The 19,993-nt window shown below is 53.1% G+C and overlaps 1 protein-coding gene across 1 annotated transcript; it reads right to left on the bottom strand.

The window, feature by feature from the left end:
- Positions 1–693: 693 nt before the first annotated feature.
- GPRC5B (G protein-coupled receptor class C group 5 member B) lies at positions 694–19,954 on the bottom strand. Its single transcript, XM_082856243.1, has 4 exons — positions 19,882–19,954; positions 9,878–10,891; positions 2,190–2,299; positions 694–829 (listed from the first exon to the last, which is right to left on the bottom strand). The coding sequence occupies exons 2-4, from the start codon at positions 10,881–10,883 to the stop codon at positions 785–787; spliced, it is 1,161 nt and encodes a 386-aa protein (XP_082712369.1). The 5' UTR covers positions 10,884–10,891; positions 19,882–19,954; the 3' UTR covers positions 694–784.
- Positions 19,955–19,993: the final 39 nt, after the last annotated feature.

The following is a 19,993-nucleotide window of genomic DNA, read 5'->3' as shown; positions in this document are numbered from 1 at the left end:
ACAGTGGCTGGCGGCCGCTTCCTAAGTGATGGTCCCTTCAACTCCCAGACAGCCTTTTCTTCTTTGGCACGTGGCAGGCTCCCTCCACCACTGCTTTTAAAGCTCTCCCCATGATTCGGTTGGGCCTCGCCTCGGAATCACACTCACAATCTCCTTAACTGCTCCTGACCCCCCTGAAATGTGAAAACCAAGAGGCAGGCCTGTGGGAAAGCCACAATTCATCCTCCTCAGTGACATGGTCATCTCCAAGAGGCTGCCTGAGGTCCAGCACTTGCTGGGGAGGGGCGATGGTATGGGATCTCCATGTTCAACCAACGTCAGCCCGGCCCACTGGCTGTGAACTTGGTTCTGTTCTACACCCAGAGGATGAAACAGTCTTCTCAGCCACATGTTCGAGTGAGCCTAATCCTATTGCAATTAGCTTTGCTTTAGTTTGCAGGGTTTGAGGTTGGTTTGGTATTAGGTGTGTGTGTGTGTGTGTGTGTGTGTGTGTGTGTGTGTGTGTGTGTGTGTGTGTGTGTGTGTGTGTGTGTGTGTGTGTGTGTGTGTGTGTGTGTGTGTGTGTGTGTGTGTGTCTGGCAGGGGAGGGGAGGGCAGTCGGTGTTAGCTTTTCAGTTCAGCAGTGTTCACATTTACACAAAATCCCCTTGTCTAGGATTTCCAAATCTCCTGGCTGCGAGGCGGCCTTGTTCAGCTACTGTTACTGATTTCTCCCTCAAGAAAGACACAGCCAGGGAATAAAATCGGTAAGAGAGATTCTTATTCTCTGGAACTTAAAAGTCTTTCACCAGAGGTGTCTTCCAGCGTAACTTGGCGGAGCAGTTGGGATCTGGAAACAGGAATAACACACTAAGAACTCCATGCTTTGCAACGTCAACGTCAGAAACCAGTTTGTTAACAACGTACCATAGATAAGTTACCTTGTCTTTTCTGGGCTGAATAATTCCCAGGAAAGGCAGCAACCACTATGTGTTATGTAGGACACTCCATTTTGGGGAAGGCCACCTGCCCTTTTCTGTCATCATGAACCTGAACAAATATGTTTCTTTACCCAGAACCCCACCTCACTTTAAATCCAGGGTGTTTTTATGCACACTGGCCTTGACCAGACCAGGGGGGCTGAAGAATGACTGATCAGAAGGTTTATCAGAATGATAAGAATGACTGATGGGGCTATTTTCTAACTAAATTTATTAAAACACACAGGCCAAATGCTTGAAACTTAGGCTTTTCTTGGTGCCCAGCAATAAACAGGCCAGTGGATGGCTGGGGGTCTCACAAACGCCATCCGTGAGCCCGCTTGCTTGGAGCCCGTTCCACGCCAACGCAAACTGATGCATCACATCCCATCTGAAGGCCAGGAAAACCAAAGTTCCCTCCAGAGATCAGAGACCATCCCTGACTCACATTAAAAACAAAGAAGTCCAGGTGGAGTTATGGAATTGGCACATGATGTAAAGAATGGAAATCCAATTTACACGTGTAAACTGGCTCATGTGTTGTTTCTGAAAGAAGCATGCAGCTACGTTTGGAAATTAAATGTGGGAATGAGAGTGAGCTTTTAGATTGCCAGAGAAAGAAAATGATGTAAGTCCACGGAGGCAAAATGTAAATGGTGACAATTCTGCTGAAGGTCTGTTTGGCATCAGATAGTAAATCTGTTTTTGTGTTCGCGCGAGAGAAATGATAATCACTTCAGTTTCTTCAGAAATGTTTTAAGAAGTTGGAACCCAGTACCCAGCTGGGGCACGGTGTGCAGGCAGGGAGCAGGGGACAGAGAGCTCAACTAGGTTGGATGCTAGCAAAATCTGCCAGGGTTTCGTGACTCTGGGCTTTTCCTAAAAGTCACTTCTGAAGGACAGCATGGACGGGGGCACCTTCTGCATAATGAAAACCAGAGAATTAATTCACTGGGTGCAAGAGCCCCAAGAAACAGGGACTCTTTCAAACGAATCTACAAACGCTCAGCTAAGTACAGGTGGATGTTCCGTGCATGGAGAAAGGGGGTCGAGAGGAAAGGAGAAAAATGGAAGCACTGCATGCAAACTAGCCGCAAGGGGTGTCGACGTGAGCCGCTGTCTTTGCAGCCCGGTAAGCAGCCTCCGCAGAGCGGTGTGTCCCCATCAAAGCTGCCCCCCAACACTGACCACTCCTAGGCTTCCTGCCAAACATCACCTCCTGATACTTACAGTCCCCCCGTTGAGCACAACGGCCATCTCAGTTGGCTGATACACGTTACTTCTGAATGGAGCGCTGGGTCTGTTTCCCAAGCTGCCATTGCGAAATCCTGCTCGGAGAGCTGAGGGAGGGAAGGAAAGGCAACACCAAAAAAAAAAAGAAGACACAATTTTGAATTTTGTTTTCTTCCCCTGCATCAACACCACGCTCCAGGCACACACACCCCCCTCCCCTTTGTCACAAGCCAGATTCAAAACAAAAGTCACAAAGGCGCTTTGTTCTCTGGCTCTCTTGGAGCCTGACCCGTCTCAGTGGGGTTGGGGAGTTTGCAGAATCCAGGGCGCAGGCGGCTCTCAGGGAGGGGACCCCGGGTGGAGCCTCGCCCCGCCCTCCCCTGCCCCCGCGGGCCATGGGTGATGCGGGAGTGCCTGTATCCCTCAGAAGTTGTTTTCTGACAAAAGACCTCCTCACTACTGAGTGCCATCCCTGACAAGTTCAACACCACACTGTGCAACACGGTTTCTGGATACACACAGAGGTGGGCAACCCTGAGACCCTGGACCACAAATACATGGTAGAGGTCGGACGTCTTCAGGGAAAAGTGACGGGGAAGAGGACAGAGGGGCCCCAGACACATGAGTGGGGTCATTTGTAGACAGGAAAAAAAGGGAGATCTGAAACAAAGATAGCAAAATATGTCATCACTTTCTACCTCTGAAAGGAGAGTAAATGGTGTTTCTTATTTGCAGTGTACTTTTAGACATCTAAATTTCCTTTTTTTGGTGAAGAAAAATCAGATGATACAAAAAGACGTGGTGGAACCGTGAAATGTATATTACTAAGTGAAAGCAGCCAGGCTGTAAAAAGTTACTGTATGATTCCAACTATAATATTCTGGAAAAGGCTAAACTATAGAGACAGTGAAAAGATTAGTGATTGCCAAAGGTTTGGGGGGAGCACAGGGAATTTTTAGGGCATTGGAACTATTCTGGGTGATACTACAATGGTGGAGACATGACATCATGCATTTGTCCAAACCCGTAGAACTGTACAAAGAGTGACCTCTAAAATGTTAATTATGGACTTTAGTTAATAATAATGTATCAATATTGATTCATCCACTGCGACAAATGTAACACTAATGAAAGTTGTTAATAATAGGGAAAACCAGGGGAGGGGGCAGGCAGGAATTCCCTGTACTTCCTGTTCAAATTTTCTGTACCTAAAACTGCTCTAAAAAATAGTCCATTAAGAAATAACAGAAACAAGAAGCACTATAAAAAAAATCAAAACAAAACAAAAGTCTTTCTCAATTGTGAGATGCCATTTTACACGGGGCACAGAGGGATTAGGTAACTTGCCTAAGGTCACACAGCTGGTAAGAACCAGCATTTGAACCCAAGCAGAGAGAATCTGTGTTCTTGACCATCACACTATTCTGGCTCCAGATACTTTGTTTTTAACCACATTTAGCTACTTAGCAGCAATCTGAATTGAAGTGACATTAGGGCAGCGGTCCCCAACCTTTTGGCACTAGGGACCGGTTTCATGGAATGTCTTCTTTCCAGGGACCGGGGGCAGGGTAGGGGTCTTCTTTCCAGGGACCGGGGGCAGGGTAGGGGTCGGAGTGGGGCTGGAGGTGGGGGGATGGTTCAGATGGTAATTCGAGCGTTGGGGAGCGATGGGGAGAGGTGGGGAGCGATGGGGAGCGATGGGGAGCGATGGGGAGGGATGGGGAGAGATGGGGAGTGATGGGGAGCGATGGGGAGGGATGGGGAGAGATGGGGAGAGATGGGGAGCGATGGGGAGAGATGGGGAGCGATGGGGAGCGATGGGGAGAGATGGGGAGGGATGGGGAGCGATGGGGAGAGATGGGGAGCGATGGGGAGGGATGGGGCGCGATGGGGAGCGATGGGGAGAGATGGGGAGCGATGAGGATGAAGAGCGATAGGGAGCGTTGGGGAGCGATGGGGAGTGATGGGGAGAGATGGGGAGCGATGGGGAGAGATGGGGAGGGATGGGGAGCGATGGGGAGCGATGGGGAGCAGCAGATGAAGCTTCGCTCGCTCGCCTGCTGCTGTTCCTAATAGGCCACGGACTGCTAAGGACCACTACCAGTCTGCGGCCTGGGGGTTGGGGACCCCTGCATTAAGGGCAGCTCAGCCCAGACTGAACCAAGGCAGGGTGGGGAATGCATGTTCCAAAACAGACTCTTTGCTTTAGCATCTCCAAGCCTTCAACAGCTCCCATGCACAGGCTGACAAGAAGATGACCTTCCTGGGAAGTAGAGAAGCGGACCAGGGGACAGAGTCCATGGACCCTCACTAGTCCCAATTCCTAGCCGAGACCTCCTTGAAAGAGAGGGAAAACCAAACAGCACAGCTTTCCTCATAATGCAGAGACCCTGCCGGCTATGGTGGGGGGATCTGGCTCTAAACCATTCTCTTCAAAAAACAAAGGCTAGACTCTACAGGCCATCTATGGGATGCCTTGGCCCAAGGATCCCTCTGTGTAGTGGTTATCTGCTGTTCTCCTCTGGTAAACATCCCTCCCACATTCTAGGTCCTGAGTACTGGCTACAACTGTCTCCTTCCCTGGCCTTGAGGTGGGCATATAATTGGGGCCTGGCCAATCAGGTCCAGTCAGGGCTAATTCTGGGATTGTTCCTCAAGCATCCTGGGAAATGTTCCTCTTTTCTGCTGGGACTCTGTGTAAGCCTAGAGCCGTGCGCTGCCAGGATTCTAACAGAGCCAAGAGCTGGAGAGAGACCAAATCTTGTCATCACTTGAGCTTCCTGGATCTATCCATTTCTGAAGCCTGACCCCCAGTACCTTAGTTCATTGTTGTTTTGTGTTGTTTTGCTTAAATTGCTTCAGAGCAGATTTTTCCAACTAACACTCCACTCTGACCTGGGTCAGCTCTGAAAGGCAAGTAGGGCTCGTCCATAAGGAGGTCCCAACAGGAATGTAAGATCATAGGCTAAATGCCAGTCTTCTCCTGTTTAGACTCTGCAAGTGAGGCGAGATTCGCCCTGCCCCCAAAGCTGACTGACACAGGGCCTTCCACGGGGAAGCGAAGGGGCAGAGTGTAAATAGCCCTTGGCCTAATGAGATCAGAGAGCCAAATCCCCTAACAGAAGAAAGAACCCTTTTCTTTCTTGCTCCTTTGAAAGGTGAACATTTAATGTACCTTGTTAACGCTTTCCAACATGTGATCTGAAGTGCTGTATCCTTCAGGGTATTTTCATCTTCTATCACATACCTCATGCCTTGCTTTCTAATTAATTAATTTATTATTATTATTTTGGGCTGAGTTGGGTCTTTGTTGCTGCACGTGGCCTTTCTCTAGTTGCGGTGCACGGGTTTCTCATTGCAGTGGCTTCTCTTGTGGAGCACGGGCTCTAAGGCGCGTGGGCTTCAGTAGTTGTGGCGCACGGGCTTAGTTGCTCCGCGGCATGTGGGATCTTCCCGGACCAGGGCTCGAACCCGTTGGCAGGCAGATTCTTAACCACTGCGCCACCAGGGAAGCCCCCCCTCATGCCTTGTTGATACTCATTAAGAAACAGCAGGCTGGCGAGGTCCTACATATCTGAGGTCTCACTGGGGGGAAGGAAATAAGGGAGCAGTGGCTGAGCCACAGTCCAGCCTGGGGAATGCCCTTCCCATCTCGACTTCAGGGATGGACTCTCAAGGGTACAGAGCCTGAAAGGCTGGCTAGATAAAAGACAGGAGAAACAGGGCCAATTGTAGCTCCCGGGGAAGGCCCCTTGTGGGGCCTGTTTCCCTAAAATACAAGCTGGCTGAGGTCAGACCAAAGATGAGAACAGCTGTTCTCACCATGGCAAGGGAGGGTGCCCAGGCATTCCCCAGCCAGCAAAGTAGTGTTTCCAGAACAAAGACAATCCTAGCCAGGATGACAATTTAGTCTCTCCCTGTGAGCCTTCCAAGGGAATTGGCTTTGTCTCATGCCCATGTGAATTTTGGCAGACACACATTTGGGAGGATGCAAAATTGGGCTGTTAAGTCTGACAACATCCAAGGTTGGTGAAGAGCTGGGGAAATGGGGCTCTCATATAATTATTCAGGGGAGACTAAATTAGTCCACCTTTCTGTGGGGTGGCATCTGGCAGTATATATCAAGATTGAAAGGTGCAGACTGTTTTGACACATGTGTAGGAGTTAATTGATCAAGGGCACAAACATGGATGGATAAGAACGTTCATTGCAGCATTACTTATACGGAAAGCCAGAAACGAGCAGAATATTCACCAGCTAAGATCAGAAAAATAAATGATGGTACCTCCTAGTAATCTCTGCCTCGTGAAAAGAGTACTGTAGCTCTGCTGTCGCTGACCTGGAAAGGCCTCCCTCCATGATATACTGTTGATTTAAGCAAGCACATAGCAGAAGACCACTTAGACCAGTGGTTTCAACCTGGCTACATCTTAGAAGCACTTGGAGAGCTTAAAATACCTAAGCCCAAACCGACTTACTCAATCAGAATGAGGGGCAGGCACCCAAGAGATTCTAACGTGCAGACAGGTTAAGAACTGCTCTACGGGATTGGTGTGTGTGTGTGTGTGTGTGTGTGTGTGTGTGTGTGTGTGTGTGTGTGTGTGTGTGTGTGTGTGTGTGTGTGTGTGTGTGTGCGCGCGCACGCACGCGCGCTCATCAAGAGATGTCTGGCAAGATGAGAGCAAACAGTCAGCAGTAGCTGCCTTTGGGCAATGGGATTCTGAGCAATTTTTATTATTTTCACTTGCTGAACTCCTACCTGATTATTGTTGATCTTTTGTCATCAGAAAGGAATAATAAAGCTATTTTTGTTTTGGAAAAGAAAGAGGGGAATGAGGGACAACCTCCTTGGCTTTGGAACATAGCATTTGAAACAGATGGGCCTGTGGGGCACCTCTGGAGACCCCATCATGCCCTGTGCCAGCACTGGTACTCCTGGTACTGACGTGGGTCCCAAACCCCTTAGATCTCTGGATCTTACGTGGATATGACGTACTGGGTGCATTTTCACAAGAAAGGATTCACAGGATTCAGAAAACCAACCTTCTCTCTCCCTGCTCTGCTGTGAGCTCTGCTGGGAGCCTGAACAAGTTGCCTGACACTCCTGGACTCAAGTTTCCTGCTCTGTAAAATGGGACCTATAATCCCTGTCTTCTCAGAGAGTCCTGACACATCTGTGAGATGAGGGACACTCAAGTGCTTTAAGAAGAGAAGAGAAATTCTGTGGCAGAGTGGTCAGTGTGTGGGCTCTGGAGTCAGGCCGCCTGGGTTCAAACCCTGGCTCTGCCTCTTGGGCAAGTTGTTCAGCCTCTCCGTGCCTTAGTTTTCTGTCTGCAAAGCGGACCTCACTGGGTTATTGTAGGGATTAAATGAGATTAGCCGCTAAAATGCTCAGAATGGTACCTGGTCCATGGTAAGCACCCAGGAGAGGTTAGCCGTCCTTACTTTTGAAGCCCCTACTCCTTGGTAGTTCTAGCACCCCCCTTTCACTGCAAGTAAACTAGATGATCAGGTTCAACAACACTGGTTCTTAACTTTCTGGGGATTACGAATGGCTTTGAGAATCTGACAAAGCAATAGACTAATTCCCAATTGAATGTAGAAAAATTTACATCCATTTCGAGAGTTCCTGTTACCTTTGAGGTCCAAGGGGAGTCCATGGGTCTCAGATACAGAGGATCCTATTCCAGGAGAAGCCAAGGAACAGGTGGCTCCACCAGGACCCCAGGAACTGGCCAGGTGCCTGGCCTCTGCTCATCACATGCCCTGAGGGGCCCTCTGGCCTCCCAGTGAGTGATGACCCCCATCCTGACCCTCATCTTCTCCTGGCGATCCACGGAGCCAGCCCCACCAGAGCTGCGGCTCATCCCTGCCAAATCTATTGACAAACAGAGGCTTGCAGGCTTGGGGCTTCCCAGTAAGAGGGGAGCAGCTCTGATAAAGGCCACACCAGGATGTTTGACTCTACCCATGGTGGGGTTGCAGGCGGGGTGGGGGGGGAAGGTCTGTCATTCTCTCCTGTGGGTCTGGCCAGGAGCAGGGGTTCAGAAGCAGCTGGGCACATCCTGGTGGAGAGGAGGGCTGAGGGTGGCCTTGGAGGACCCGGCGGCTTGATGTGCTTCCCCCTTGCCTGCAGGGGTGGGTGGCTGTGCTCTGGGCCTCGGCACTCAACCCAACAAGGCTGACTTCGTAGTATGACCAGACAGTGGGCACTGCCCAGGCACCTGGGTGAGCATCAGAGAAAAGGGGACCACGACCATCTGGAATGGGCCACCTCCTAGCTGTATGTCATCAGGCAAGACTGAACCTCTTACAGCCTCCATTTATTCATCTGTAAGATGGGGATAATAACAGAGCCTACCTCATCAGGTGGAGGGGTGAACTAATGAGATAATGCAGGTTAAGAAGTCAGAATAGTGCCTGGCATGGAGGCAGTGTTCAATAAATGGTTATACTAGGTGATTAATTATTACTACTGCTGCTGCTAATTATTACTGTAGCTCCTGATAAATTTTTAGGTAACTGAGAAAAAGCCATTTTAATTAATCTCAAGTGCTGGGAGCTCAGCCGACTTGCTTTAAGCAACAATTGTAAGAGACACTTCTCCAGCGTCTACAGCAGGGGCGCCTGGGGCCTGGGCCACCTCCTCTCGGCTCTTCCCTCTTAGGAATCCCGCCGCAGCGGTGGCACACAGCCTGGGTGCTCAGACCACCTCCACTCGAAGTACCCACAAAATCTCTTTTCTGCCGTGCGGGCTCATGGAACTTGTTCAGCCCATTTACGGGAGCCCTGGGAGACGCTCATGACGGCGGGAGATAGGAGTTGGTGGACAGATGCCGCAGCCTCCTGTCCTCCGAGGATCGATTCTGAGGCTCGTTCTACACGTGTCCCTGGCAGGGATGAGCCCCAGCTGCCCGCGGCGGTAACCAGCTCTTTGATGCTCTCGTTCTGGCGTTTCTGCCATCCCAGTCTCATTCTCCCTGGCAGGGACCGCCTCCTAAGGAAACCACCTACAACATCGCAGGCTCTGCCTTCGGGGGAACCCAACCAAGATGCACATCCAACAAGCCAGGTGCCGTGGGAGCCCCTCTCTCAACAGGTCTATGGGGTGCACAAAGCCTTAACATCTAGGAAGTGGCAGAGGGAGGATCCCAACCCAGACGTCTGACTCCAGGGCCCAAATTCATACACTCCTGGAGACAGAGGTAGGGGAGGGGACTGGACAGCATTGCCCCTCGTCATCCCCTGCATTCCCTCCAGCACATGGGCTGCAATCGTAAACACTTCAAGGGAGCCAGGGACTTAATGTTGATATGTTATAGCGGCTGGGCCAGGGAGTGTGGTGAAGAGAAAGTGGATCCCCACCTAAAGGGCCACCACAACTCGGTGAGGGGTAAGAGACAGAGCCTTTGCAGCCAGCTTCACACGACTGCTGCCAGGTGGGAATGGCAGCCCAGCACTGCCAGATCCGTATTTGCGAAAAAGGCCAGAAACCCGGCTTTTTATATTAAATTGGTCGATGCTAAATAAGAATGCAGCTCTGGGCCCGTTTCAGCACAGCGGTCAACGTCTGTAGGCTCTGATCTGCCAGGACCATCCCCAGGACCACCCATCCCCGGTGGAGAAAAAGGAGAGAGCACTTTTGCGAAGAACAGCCTAACCCAGCGGGGCGGTGCCCACTTTACCTGCACCGTGTTCATCCATCGAGAAGGCCTTGTTCTCCATGTAGGTCCGCGGCAGCGGCACGTCCTCCTCAAACGCCGTCTCCCGCATCCTCGGCTGCGACGTGTCGAAGTAGTTGGGTGCGTTCTCCTGCGGGGAGGGCAGGATGGTGCAGTGGACCTCTGGGATGGCATGGAAGATGACGAAGACCCAGCCACTGGCCACCAGCGTGATGGCCAAGGTGGGGTCTCCCCAGGCGTCTCCCTGCCGCAGCTCCGCGTTGCCGAAGAGGTACATGGTCATCCAGGCCACCCAGACGAGCACGGAGAGGAAGGCCGTGACCAGGATGCAGACCCCGTTCTGCTTCCACTTCTTGAACTTGCCGCACAGCGTGAAGAGGGCCAGCCCCAGGGTGGCCACGAGCAGTACCATGTCGTAGATGAGGGCCATGGCGAAGTCCATCGGTTCGTAGGCGCAGGCCGGCTTCTCGTCGCGCAGCACGGTGAGCACCAACCACTCGATGGCGATGATGACCTGCACGAGCATCAGGCACAGGGCCACGCCCACCAGCTGCCAGCCCGACGGGCTCTTGCCGCGGCGCACCAGCCTCCGCACGCGCCACGCCTGGCTCAGCAGGCAGGAGAAGCAGAGCGCGAAGAGGACGCCCCAGAGGAACCGGCGGACGGCGCAGATGGTCTCATCCTCCCGGATGATGAAGGCGAACGTCAGGCCGAAGAGGCCCAGGGTCCCCAGGAGGAAGAGGAAGTGGAGGCCCACGGGGTCCTTCTTCTCCTTGTCCTTGATGAACGGCAGGCGCACCAGGAGGATGAGAATCAAAAGCAGTGTGATCAGGGCGCCCGCCCCTGCCACGGCCTCCACCACGATGCCCCAGATGGTGTCCAGGTCGCACAGGGACACGTACTGAGGAAGAAGGTCCAGCCCGCAGCCCCGGGACGTGCTGGTGTTCTCGGAGGCCCCGGAGGCAATCACGAAGAGCAGGAGGAAAGCAAGCACCTGGTGGGTTCTCATCTTTCTCTCTGACACCATGAACGTTCCAGAAAAGTTGGGGGGAAAAGACCAATTCATTGTAAGACTCCCACTCTCCTGACTTCTTTAAGAAGACCCACCTCACTTCAAACCTGCCAGCCCCCTTCTCCAGGCAGCACAGCCTGGAGGAGGGGCGGGGATTTCGGCCCCCATCTACCCCCTAGTCCGGGCTCAGTGAACAGCCGTGAACCGTCAGTGCTAGTGGCTGGAGGAGAGCATGGGAGGGGGACTCACTTTCTCTGGATACTCTTTCCTATTCTTTGAATTTGAGGCCATGTCTGAGCTCTTCAAAAATAAGGGAATAAAATGAGACTTGAAGAGACGGTCATGGGCCGAGCGCTCGCTGGGAGAGGGGCACGCACTACCCGTTTCAGTCTCTCAGCCTGGGAGAGGGGCACGCACTACCCGTTTCAGCCTCTCAGCGCTAGCAGCTGACATTCACCGATGACTCACCCTCGGCCAGGCACTCGACACATCCAGTCCTCACACAGGTGACGGTGACACAACAGTCTTGAGGAGGTTGGGACACCTGCCCAGGGTCACACCACTCAGCAACTAGACGCATCCCCTCTCAGAAGCTTCCCAGCGTTTCAAATGTAGTGTGAACAGTCTTCCTGGGTTCCACCCTTTCCCCCCTCTCCCCTCGCACATCCCACCCCTCCCACAAATATCTGCTGAGAGTCCATCCTCTCACTCCAGCCAGCCCACCTCTGCCGGGGATGCCTCCATGCCTCATGGAGTCCACACAGCCGCCAGGAGATGGGCTTATTAACCCCTGTCTCGTCTTCCCCTCCTCCCTCTGCCTAGACTACCCTCCACACCCTGCTTTTATGGAAAACTGCCCCTCCCCACACTGGTCTCAGCTCTAATGTCATCCCCTCAGACCTTGGCCAAGGTCACACCCCCATCCCCACCCCCAGCGTCCCTCATCTATTTCTTAGCTCTAATGGCATCTGTCATCTTTTTGCCTGTTTACTTTGTTTCTCCTGTCCCTTCCTCCTCTCCTCCCTTCCTGTCTGTCTTCACCACTAGCTACAGGATGACGGGGACACTGTCTGTCTCGTTCATCAGCCTCGGGCCTCATTCTTCCTCGTTTGGGGGGTTGTCCTGTGCATTGCAGGATGTGTAGCGGCATCACTGGCCTCTACCCACTAGGTGACTGAAGCTCACCCCCTCCCCCAACTGTGACAACCTCCCAAGTTTTTAGACACTGCCAGTGTCCCCTGGGGGGAAAATCACCAGGATGAGCACCACTGGTCAAGTACTAGCATAAAAGCACACTAGATGCTTCCTAAATACTGAGTGAACGAGACTTCTCACCAGGACTCTCCTCTACCCACTGCCACCAGCTCCTTGCTTCTGGAGGGAGACTGGCCTTGGGAAAGCCATGCCTGCACAGCTCTGCAGTGATGTTTCCAGGCATCTTAAGCCAGACTTACGGCCTTAGCTCCACCCACAGTGAGGCTGTAACCAGCCACCTCCGGGGCAGCTCAGCACATCCCTGGGGCTTTCTTAAGTAAATGCGGTATCGACCACCTCTCTCTCTACTCCTTGATGGGATACGGTGAGCAGCTCTGATCCTGCCTTGGCCGCAAGGCCATCAACTGGGATAAATTATTGATGCTGCAGAATGAGACGGAGCCTGGTACTCTATGGACCAGCTTCTTTGCCTGTAGATGAAAGAAGGCAGACTGGGAACGGAAGGCATCTGGCAAGAGACGCTCCTGAAACAAGCACCCCAGACCCTGGCGATCAGGCCCATGGTCCTGCCGCTATTCGGGGCTCTGCTGCTTCAGTCACTGGAGAGCCACCTCGGCCATTTACACCTTGTCTACAAACCCACCGTAAGTTATTTCCTTAACTGACTCACCAAGTCCTTGAAATCGACTCAAAAGAAAACTCAACACATTGAAATACTTGTTGATGGAACTCACGTTGCATACCCACTGGCATATCCCAACGTACCACCTTTAAAAAAATACTGTCCTAGCCAGAGCTGCATCTCACAAGAGCACGCTGGGAATCAAAGTTTAAGAACCGGATATGCTGGAACAAAATGCCACCAGGCCCCCGACACAGTGCAGTGGGTTTCCCCTAGGCCTCTCATCGACGGCAAGGGTGATCAGGAGACTTCTCAGCAAGTGACAGCAAGACACACCCCAGGCGGCCTCTCTAGGCCACACATCAGCCAGTCTCACCTCCAGGGTGGCCGGGAGAGGACGGGTAGGAACGTGCTTCTGGAGTCTTGACCACCAACCGTCTCCCCAACTCTCCCACCCACCTGCAGGCCAGTGGTTCTCAACCAGGGGCAATTTTGATCCCAAGGGATACTGAGGCATGTCTAAGGACATTTTTGGTTGTCACAACTGGGGAGGGCGGGGTGCAATTGGCATCCAGTGGGCAGAGTCCAGGGAAGTGGCTAAGCATCCTACAATGCCTGAGATGGCTCTCAACACAAAGGATGATCCGGCCCCACATGTCAACAGTGCTGAGGTTGAGAAAGCCTGGTTTATACGCCGGAGAACAGAGTTGATGAGGGTGAAGCCAGGAAACCAGCCAGGCCTCTCAGCCTCTGGCCTCAGGTCCTCTCCTCGCAAGAACTTGGCCTTCTTTAGCTGCCTCCCCTCATTCTCTTGGGGGAATCTCCTCTCTCCAGGCCTGCCTACAAATTGGGACTGCGTTCCACCAGCTCGTCCCCCTTCCTGATTGTCCTTCCAGCCATAACAGGAAACCAGCGTGGATGAAGAAAATATCAAGATGGTGACCACGCTTCTGAAATTGTGCAGGTTCTTACGGCTGTGGTCCAGGTCTCTAGCTCCGACTCCTTTCTCAGACGGGAAATAGATACACTCTTGCTTTCTGCTTTCATTCCCAAGGTTGGAACCCTCTCCTTCTGGGACAGCTGTTGTTTTTGTTGTCCTGCCTCCGTTTCTCTCATTTCTGAAGAGAGCTCCTGAATTTCCTTTGGAGAGCCGCCTTGAGCCCCAGCTGCAAGCACCCGACCCAGCCTGGCCAATCGGAGCATTTATCCCACTCTTTGGCCACACTGACTGGTTCATGAACAGGCACCTGGCCCCAACCAGACCCATGAGAATCAGTCTTAGGATTTTTGCTAGAATTAACTGGAAAGAGGTTTTCTCTTGTTATCGGGGTTAATAAGCTAAAAGGATATACACCTGGAGCTGGAGAGAACTTATTTACCATCACAGGGACAGAACCTGTCTGAGAGTAAAGCTGACTCACAGGAAACGGCCACGTGATGGACCAGAGTCCTAATACACAGAAAGGCTGGATTCAGTTATGCCTGAAGCCAGATACCCTGGTCTTTGCAGTTCCAGCAGCCAATTACCTTCCCTGTTTTGGATTAAGCCAGTCTGAGATGGGTTTATGTTACTTGCTAACAAGGAAGTTCTATTCTACGTCCCACATGATGTGGTCCTCTTCTTCCAGGAAGCCCTCTCTACCCAACATCCAGGCAGCCAGAGGCTTCGATAGGGTCCAGTTGTTCCAAGTAGGTCATTTTCATTGCTAAAGATGCCCATGAGGTGACAGCCATCGTTCTACAGAACAATGTCCAGGATGAACAGGAGGGAGGCTACACACCACCTCACAGAATGACGCTGAGTCCAGCTCACCTAGGATTTCTGGGGGGTTCTGCCCTGCAGAGTTTTCTGTTACTGCCATAGTGACCACGACAATGACTGTTAGCTCGCATAGGTGCTCACTGTGCACCAGGCCCTCTTCTGTGCGCTTCACATATATTAATACCTTATCACCTGGACAATGACACCACGAGGCAAGTTCTATTACTGTCTCCATTTTACAGGAAATAAAACAGAGAAGCCAGGTGGCTTGTCCAAGGTCACATAGCTAGAAAGCGGTGGAGCCAGGAGACAAACAATTGTACTATTGTTACTGGGCTCTTACTACAGACCAGGGCTCTGGAAATGTCACACGGTGAGACCCTTGCTGGCCAGTCTATCTAAATTAGGTTCCCTCTGCCTCTTTATACTCTACACCGATACTCCCGATCCTTATCTTCATAACATGTGCCACAGTTTTCAAATATTTTATTTGATTACTCTTTTGGTCTGATCCCACACACCCAGGCTCTTGTCTGTCTTGTTCTGCACCGATTCCCCAGTGCCTGGCACATGGGCAGGGCTCACGGCCCAGTTGCTGAATCAATCGACTGATTAAACGTGGTCTCCAGCCCTGATGTCACCTGGCAGGAAGATGCTCTCACTGTCATTTTATAGAGGAGGGGACTGAGGGCCTGAGAGGCTTAATTCAAAGTCTGATCTTCAGACTGGCAACAGCGGCAGCATCGCCCGGGAACTGGTTAGAAATGCAGACGCTCAGCAGCGGGCCTGGCTACCTGTGTTTCCACAGCCCTACGATAAGCTCCAGGTGTGCTCAGATGCTTCGGTGCACTGAGGTTTGAGAAGCACGAGCATATGCAGTGGGGGAGCCTGGACGATGGCCCGGCACCTTCCGCCCCACTATCCCTGCCCCAGGCCCAGGGGGCAGTGCTCACTCACGCTCCATCTCACCCACTGTCAGGTAAGCCCCATCCTACCCCCTCAGCCACCTGGGGCCGCCCCGCTGCTGAGAAAGGAGCAGCTCTCCAGGAACCCCAAACTGCACAAAACAAGATTAGAGGTTTGGAGTCAGCCGCGAGGCAGGACTGACTGGGAAGGGATGAATACATGGCAACAGACCCGTGGGATGTAGGCATGCAGCGCCTCAAAAGGAGTAATGAATAAAGTGATGAATGTGCAAGACTCGGCTCACATACTAATTACTCTGCTGCCAGCCAGGCTCCCAGAAATGTGACTCATTCAGACGCTCTTAAAAACACTGCATCGCACACGCAGGCCCGCGCACACAGGCCCGCATGCGCGCGCACACACACTCTCTCTCTCCCCGCAGAGGGGCCAGAAGCTACCGGCAGGTGGTGGAGCAGCATGTTCCTCGCAAGCTGGGGCCTGCAGAGGCTGGAAAGAATGCAGGCAAGATTCCTTGCGCGAGGACAGCGCTGCCTGCCCGAAGGCCACAAGCAGGGCTGCTTCTCCCAGGCTCAATCCTGGCCAAGCAGCATAAACTTCCGGTTTCAAGTTCTGCCCCTGGCACTTGCGAGAACCCTGTGACCATGGGCGGCTGACTTAACCTTACTAGTCTCGGTTTCTTCATCTGCAAAATGGGGGTGATAATACCCATCTTGCAGGGTTCTTGTGAGGATTAAAATAATTAATAATTAGAGTTTAGGACAACAGGTAGCATGGGGTAAGCACTTATATAAAGTGTTAAATAAAAGATTGGCGAATGCTCTGAGGTTATGAACTTTTCTGACTTTGCTTTTCCGGGAGGGGTGGTTGCCATGGAGATGGGGATGAAACAGGGGCTCACCCAGGTGTTTGTCCACCACTGGTTTCCAGCCTCCCCAGTCACACACCAAGCAAAGAGGTCCCTGAGGTGGTGTGAAGGGGAGAAGCCTCTGGGGGTGGTCTACCTTGGAAACTCCCAAACTCTCCTGATCCCCACAGCAGGTGCTCTAAATGGGAGCCTTGCTGTGAAGGTGGTTTTCCGGAGAGGAACCGGCGCTGGAGGACATGAGGCCAGCCTGCGTGCCCTGAAACTGGGTGTCCCTGTTGAGGAGTCAGAGCCAGACACCCAGAAATGGGACACCAGCCATTCTCCTGGGAACTAGCATCCCCACGTTGCCATCTACCCATATGAAAGGAGACACAAGATATACAAAACTGCTCTGGAACACACCATTCTGACCTGCTTCGCCTCGGGGGCTACCAGCAGAGGAATCTTAAACCCACCTTCTCTAAAGAAGCGGGGAGGCGCTGGGGCATGGAAGGGAAAGAAAAACTAAACAGATCTGGGGGGGCTCTCCTAGCCCTGGGCATGTCTAACAGTTCAGTACCCGATGAATACCTGGCACAGGATTTACACTCCCGTCAGTCTCCTCAAGAGTGGAAGACCTCAGTTGGAGGAAAGTCAGACAGAACTGTGTGACATTGGGCATTACTCACTTAACCTCTCTGACCTTCAGTCTCTTCTTCTGTAAAACAAGGATAATGATAGTGCCACTTTCACAAGGCTGGTGAAACGTACTTAGAAAGTACTCAGCACCGCAGACAGGGAGCACTGGGTCCTGGCTTATTACAATTACGATTCCCATTGTCCTGTTGGGAATACAAAGAGGTAATGCAACTTGGCCAGAGGCTTCCTGGAATTGATGGGCCGAGCCGGGACTAGAACCCACTTCTCCCAACTGCTGACCTCAAGGCCACTGCACCCCTTGTTGGACTCCCTCTGTTGGACAGAAGCCCAGGATAAGGCTGCAGGGCCAGTACCCCCCACATCCCAGCATCACACTCTGTCTCTGCCCACTCCTATTATAGCCGCTGGTGCATTTCCTGCTCCAGAGGGATTAAACTGTTACAAGGTTTCCTGACATTAAACTATTTCCCAGACCTGCAATCTAACCCTTTGATGTCTTTTGCAAGTTACACCATCTCATAATCTTCAGTTCCCAAGGCCGCCCAGACCACCAGCCTATCTGGGGGCCCTTGGATTTAATAACCCTCACAGGTTAGTAAACAGGGTTGCCAGAACACAGGCTCCGTGAGCCATGAATATGCAAAGCAGCTCCAACCCTGTAAATAAAAGCAATCATTTAAATGCAAATTGCATCCTTGGCTGCCCGTTCCAGGGTGGATGGTTCCTCTGAGGCTGTAATTCTGAGAAGAAAATGTGACTAACTCAGAACCCCCAGGAAGCTCCGCATGGAACTGCTTATGGGGCGTTGGGCTCTGGGTGGGGGCCACTTAGGGGGGACAAAAACTGCCTAAAAGTGGGAAGTGGGTTTTAAAACCTGACCTACCCCTGGCGTAGGCTTACAGGGCCAGCCAGGCTCAGAGCAGTCCTCACAGGTCCCCTTCGGAGGCTCCCGGCGCCTTGCCACCCTCAGAGGCAGAATGAAAAGGAAGCTGCTTTTCGTCTCCTTGTAAAGGTCAGGGGAGCGTTTAAAAATCAGATCTCGTGGCTTTCCACTCCAAATCCTGCAAGGGTTCACCAGTCCAAGGAGAATAAAACCTAAACTCCTTTCCATGGCCCAAAAGATCGTGGTCTGGCTGGTCCCTGCCATCCCCTTTCGAACCCCGCTCTCCACATCTGCCTATGAGCTCCAGCCACAATGGCCTTTGTTCATTTTCTCTGCACTCATTCCCACCTCCAAGCCTTTGCACTTGCGGTGCCCTCTGCCTGGTTCAGTCTTCCCCCTGCGTCTGTCAGTGCCCCCTCCCCCATAGCGGGGCTCCACTAACATGTCACTCCCCAGCACGGTCTTCCCTTATGTGTACATACTCTTGTCACTTTATTTTACAGCACTCTGCTTTCTTTTCCTGGCAGCCCTTATCCCCATCAGAAGTTCTAGCTACTTACTATTTATTTACTTATTTAGTGTTCACCCACCTCCCCAGTGCCCTGAGAGCAGGGGCTTATCTGCCACTTCTGTAGCTGGCATATTTATTGAAATAACATATTAACTAATAAAGATTTTGAGCTTCTCTTTCTAACAAAACTGCTTTTCTTGCTGCCTGGGCCCCAAATGGCGACTCCTTCCCACTTCCATCTTTTCCCTCCCCAACTCAGCTGACCCCTTTTCAGACAGAGCAGGGAACAGATAGGAAACTGTTCACTCCGCAGTCTAGGTACAAAACTGGCCCAGTGAAGGGCTCCCAACCGACCATTTGCATTCTATTTACATCCTATTTGCATGCAGTTTTAACTCAAAGTCTGAAATCCTCCAGAGAGCCCCCGCCCGTGGGGAAACTTCTGAATCAAGGTTCCTCGGCTGAAGTTCTAAAGCTTTTGTGCCAAGTCCCTCCCCCACTTCTCTTGTCTTCGCGAGGATTTCCCAGTTCCTCCGGGGCTCTGCTCAGGTGCCCCCCACCCCATGCTGGCGCAGTTGGGCAGCCAATGTGGCGCGTGGCCCGGGGCCCCAGGCGGGGACGCGGCTGCCCGCCACACTCCAGGGGCCTTTGTCCGCGCTCCAAGGAGCCGCCCCTTAGCGAACTGGGGACATGTTGGGTGGGTGTGTGCGTGTGGTGGGGTGTTGGCTAGGCCTGGGAGTGACAGAGCCCGGTAGGAAACCCGCGGGCTGCGCTGGAGCCGTCCTCGGTGGTAAGCTCGGTACGCCCCCTCCCTGGCTGGTTGACCAGCTCCCCCAGGCCGAGGCGGGTGGAGGCGGTAGGGATCCCGGGGTGCTTGGCGCTGGAAGCCCGTGTCCCCCAAGTTGGGGGGGGGGACGCAGCACAGGGCTGATCCTCACCTCTAGCTTGGCCGCAACAGCAGCGCTAACATCCCGCCATTGTATGCATTCGCCCCTCATTTCTTCCCGCAGCCCCAGAGCTCAGCTCTTCTCGCCCGCGGTGTCCCCTCCTTTCCCGCAGTGCGCAGCCACGGCCGGCTGCGAGCTCGGCCCCCTGCCCCTATGGCAGGTGCGGCAGCTCACCCCCCAACTCGGCCCCTGTGCCCCCGGCTCCGTCTGCCCTGTCTGTGCTCAGGCCCCACGGGCTTGCCACGCAGCCCTGCCCGTGGCTGCCCTCACAGGAGTCACTCGGACACGCCTGGACTCCCTTACAGTCCCAGCTGCCCTTTGCCTGTGGTCGCCCCCAGATCCTCCCCAGAGACTTGGATCTCCACCTGGTCCGGGTACATCCCCTCCCCCCATAAAGGTCCCAACCCTCCCCGCCCCCCGCCCCGCCCTCTGCGGCTCGTCTCCCGCCGCACTGTGGTCCCCCCCACCCTAATCCCCCAGCTCCCCCAGCAGAATAACCCCTTGGGGGAGGCCTCAGAAAAGCACAAGAAGCAGACCCCACCCCAACCGTCCCAAGTCCACGGCGGGAAAAGTTTCTGGGGTCGCCGCATTGCCCTCCACCCCACCGGCGCGGCTCGCACTCACCGACCCCCGCGGCCCCGCAGCGCCGATGCTCCTGCTGGCCCTCGGTCCGAGTCACATCTCTGCAGCGCAGCCGTGTCCCCAGCCCAGCGCGCCCGCCCGTCCGACCTCACTG

This window comes from Leucopleurus acutus (assembly GCF_964270905.1).
Source record: "Leucopleurus acutus genome assembly, chromosome: 16".
NCBI classification, from domain to species: Eukaryota; Metazoa; Chordata; class Mammalia; order Artiodactyla; family Delphinidae; genus Leucopleurus; species Leucopleurus acutus.
The sequence above is the reverse complement of the archived record's forward strand: the minus strand, read 5'-3'. Positions and strand labels throughout refer to the sequence as shown.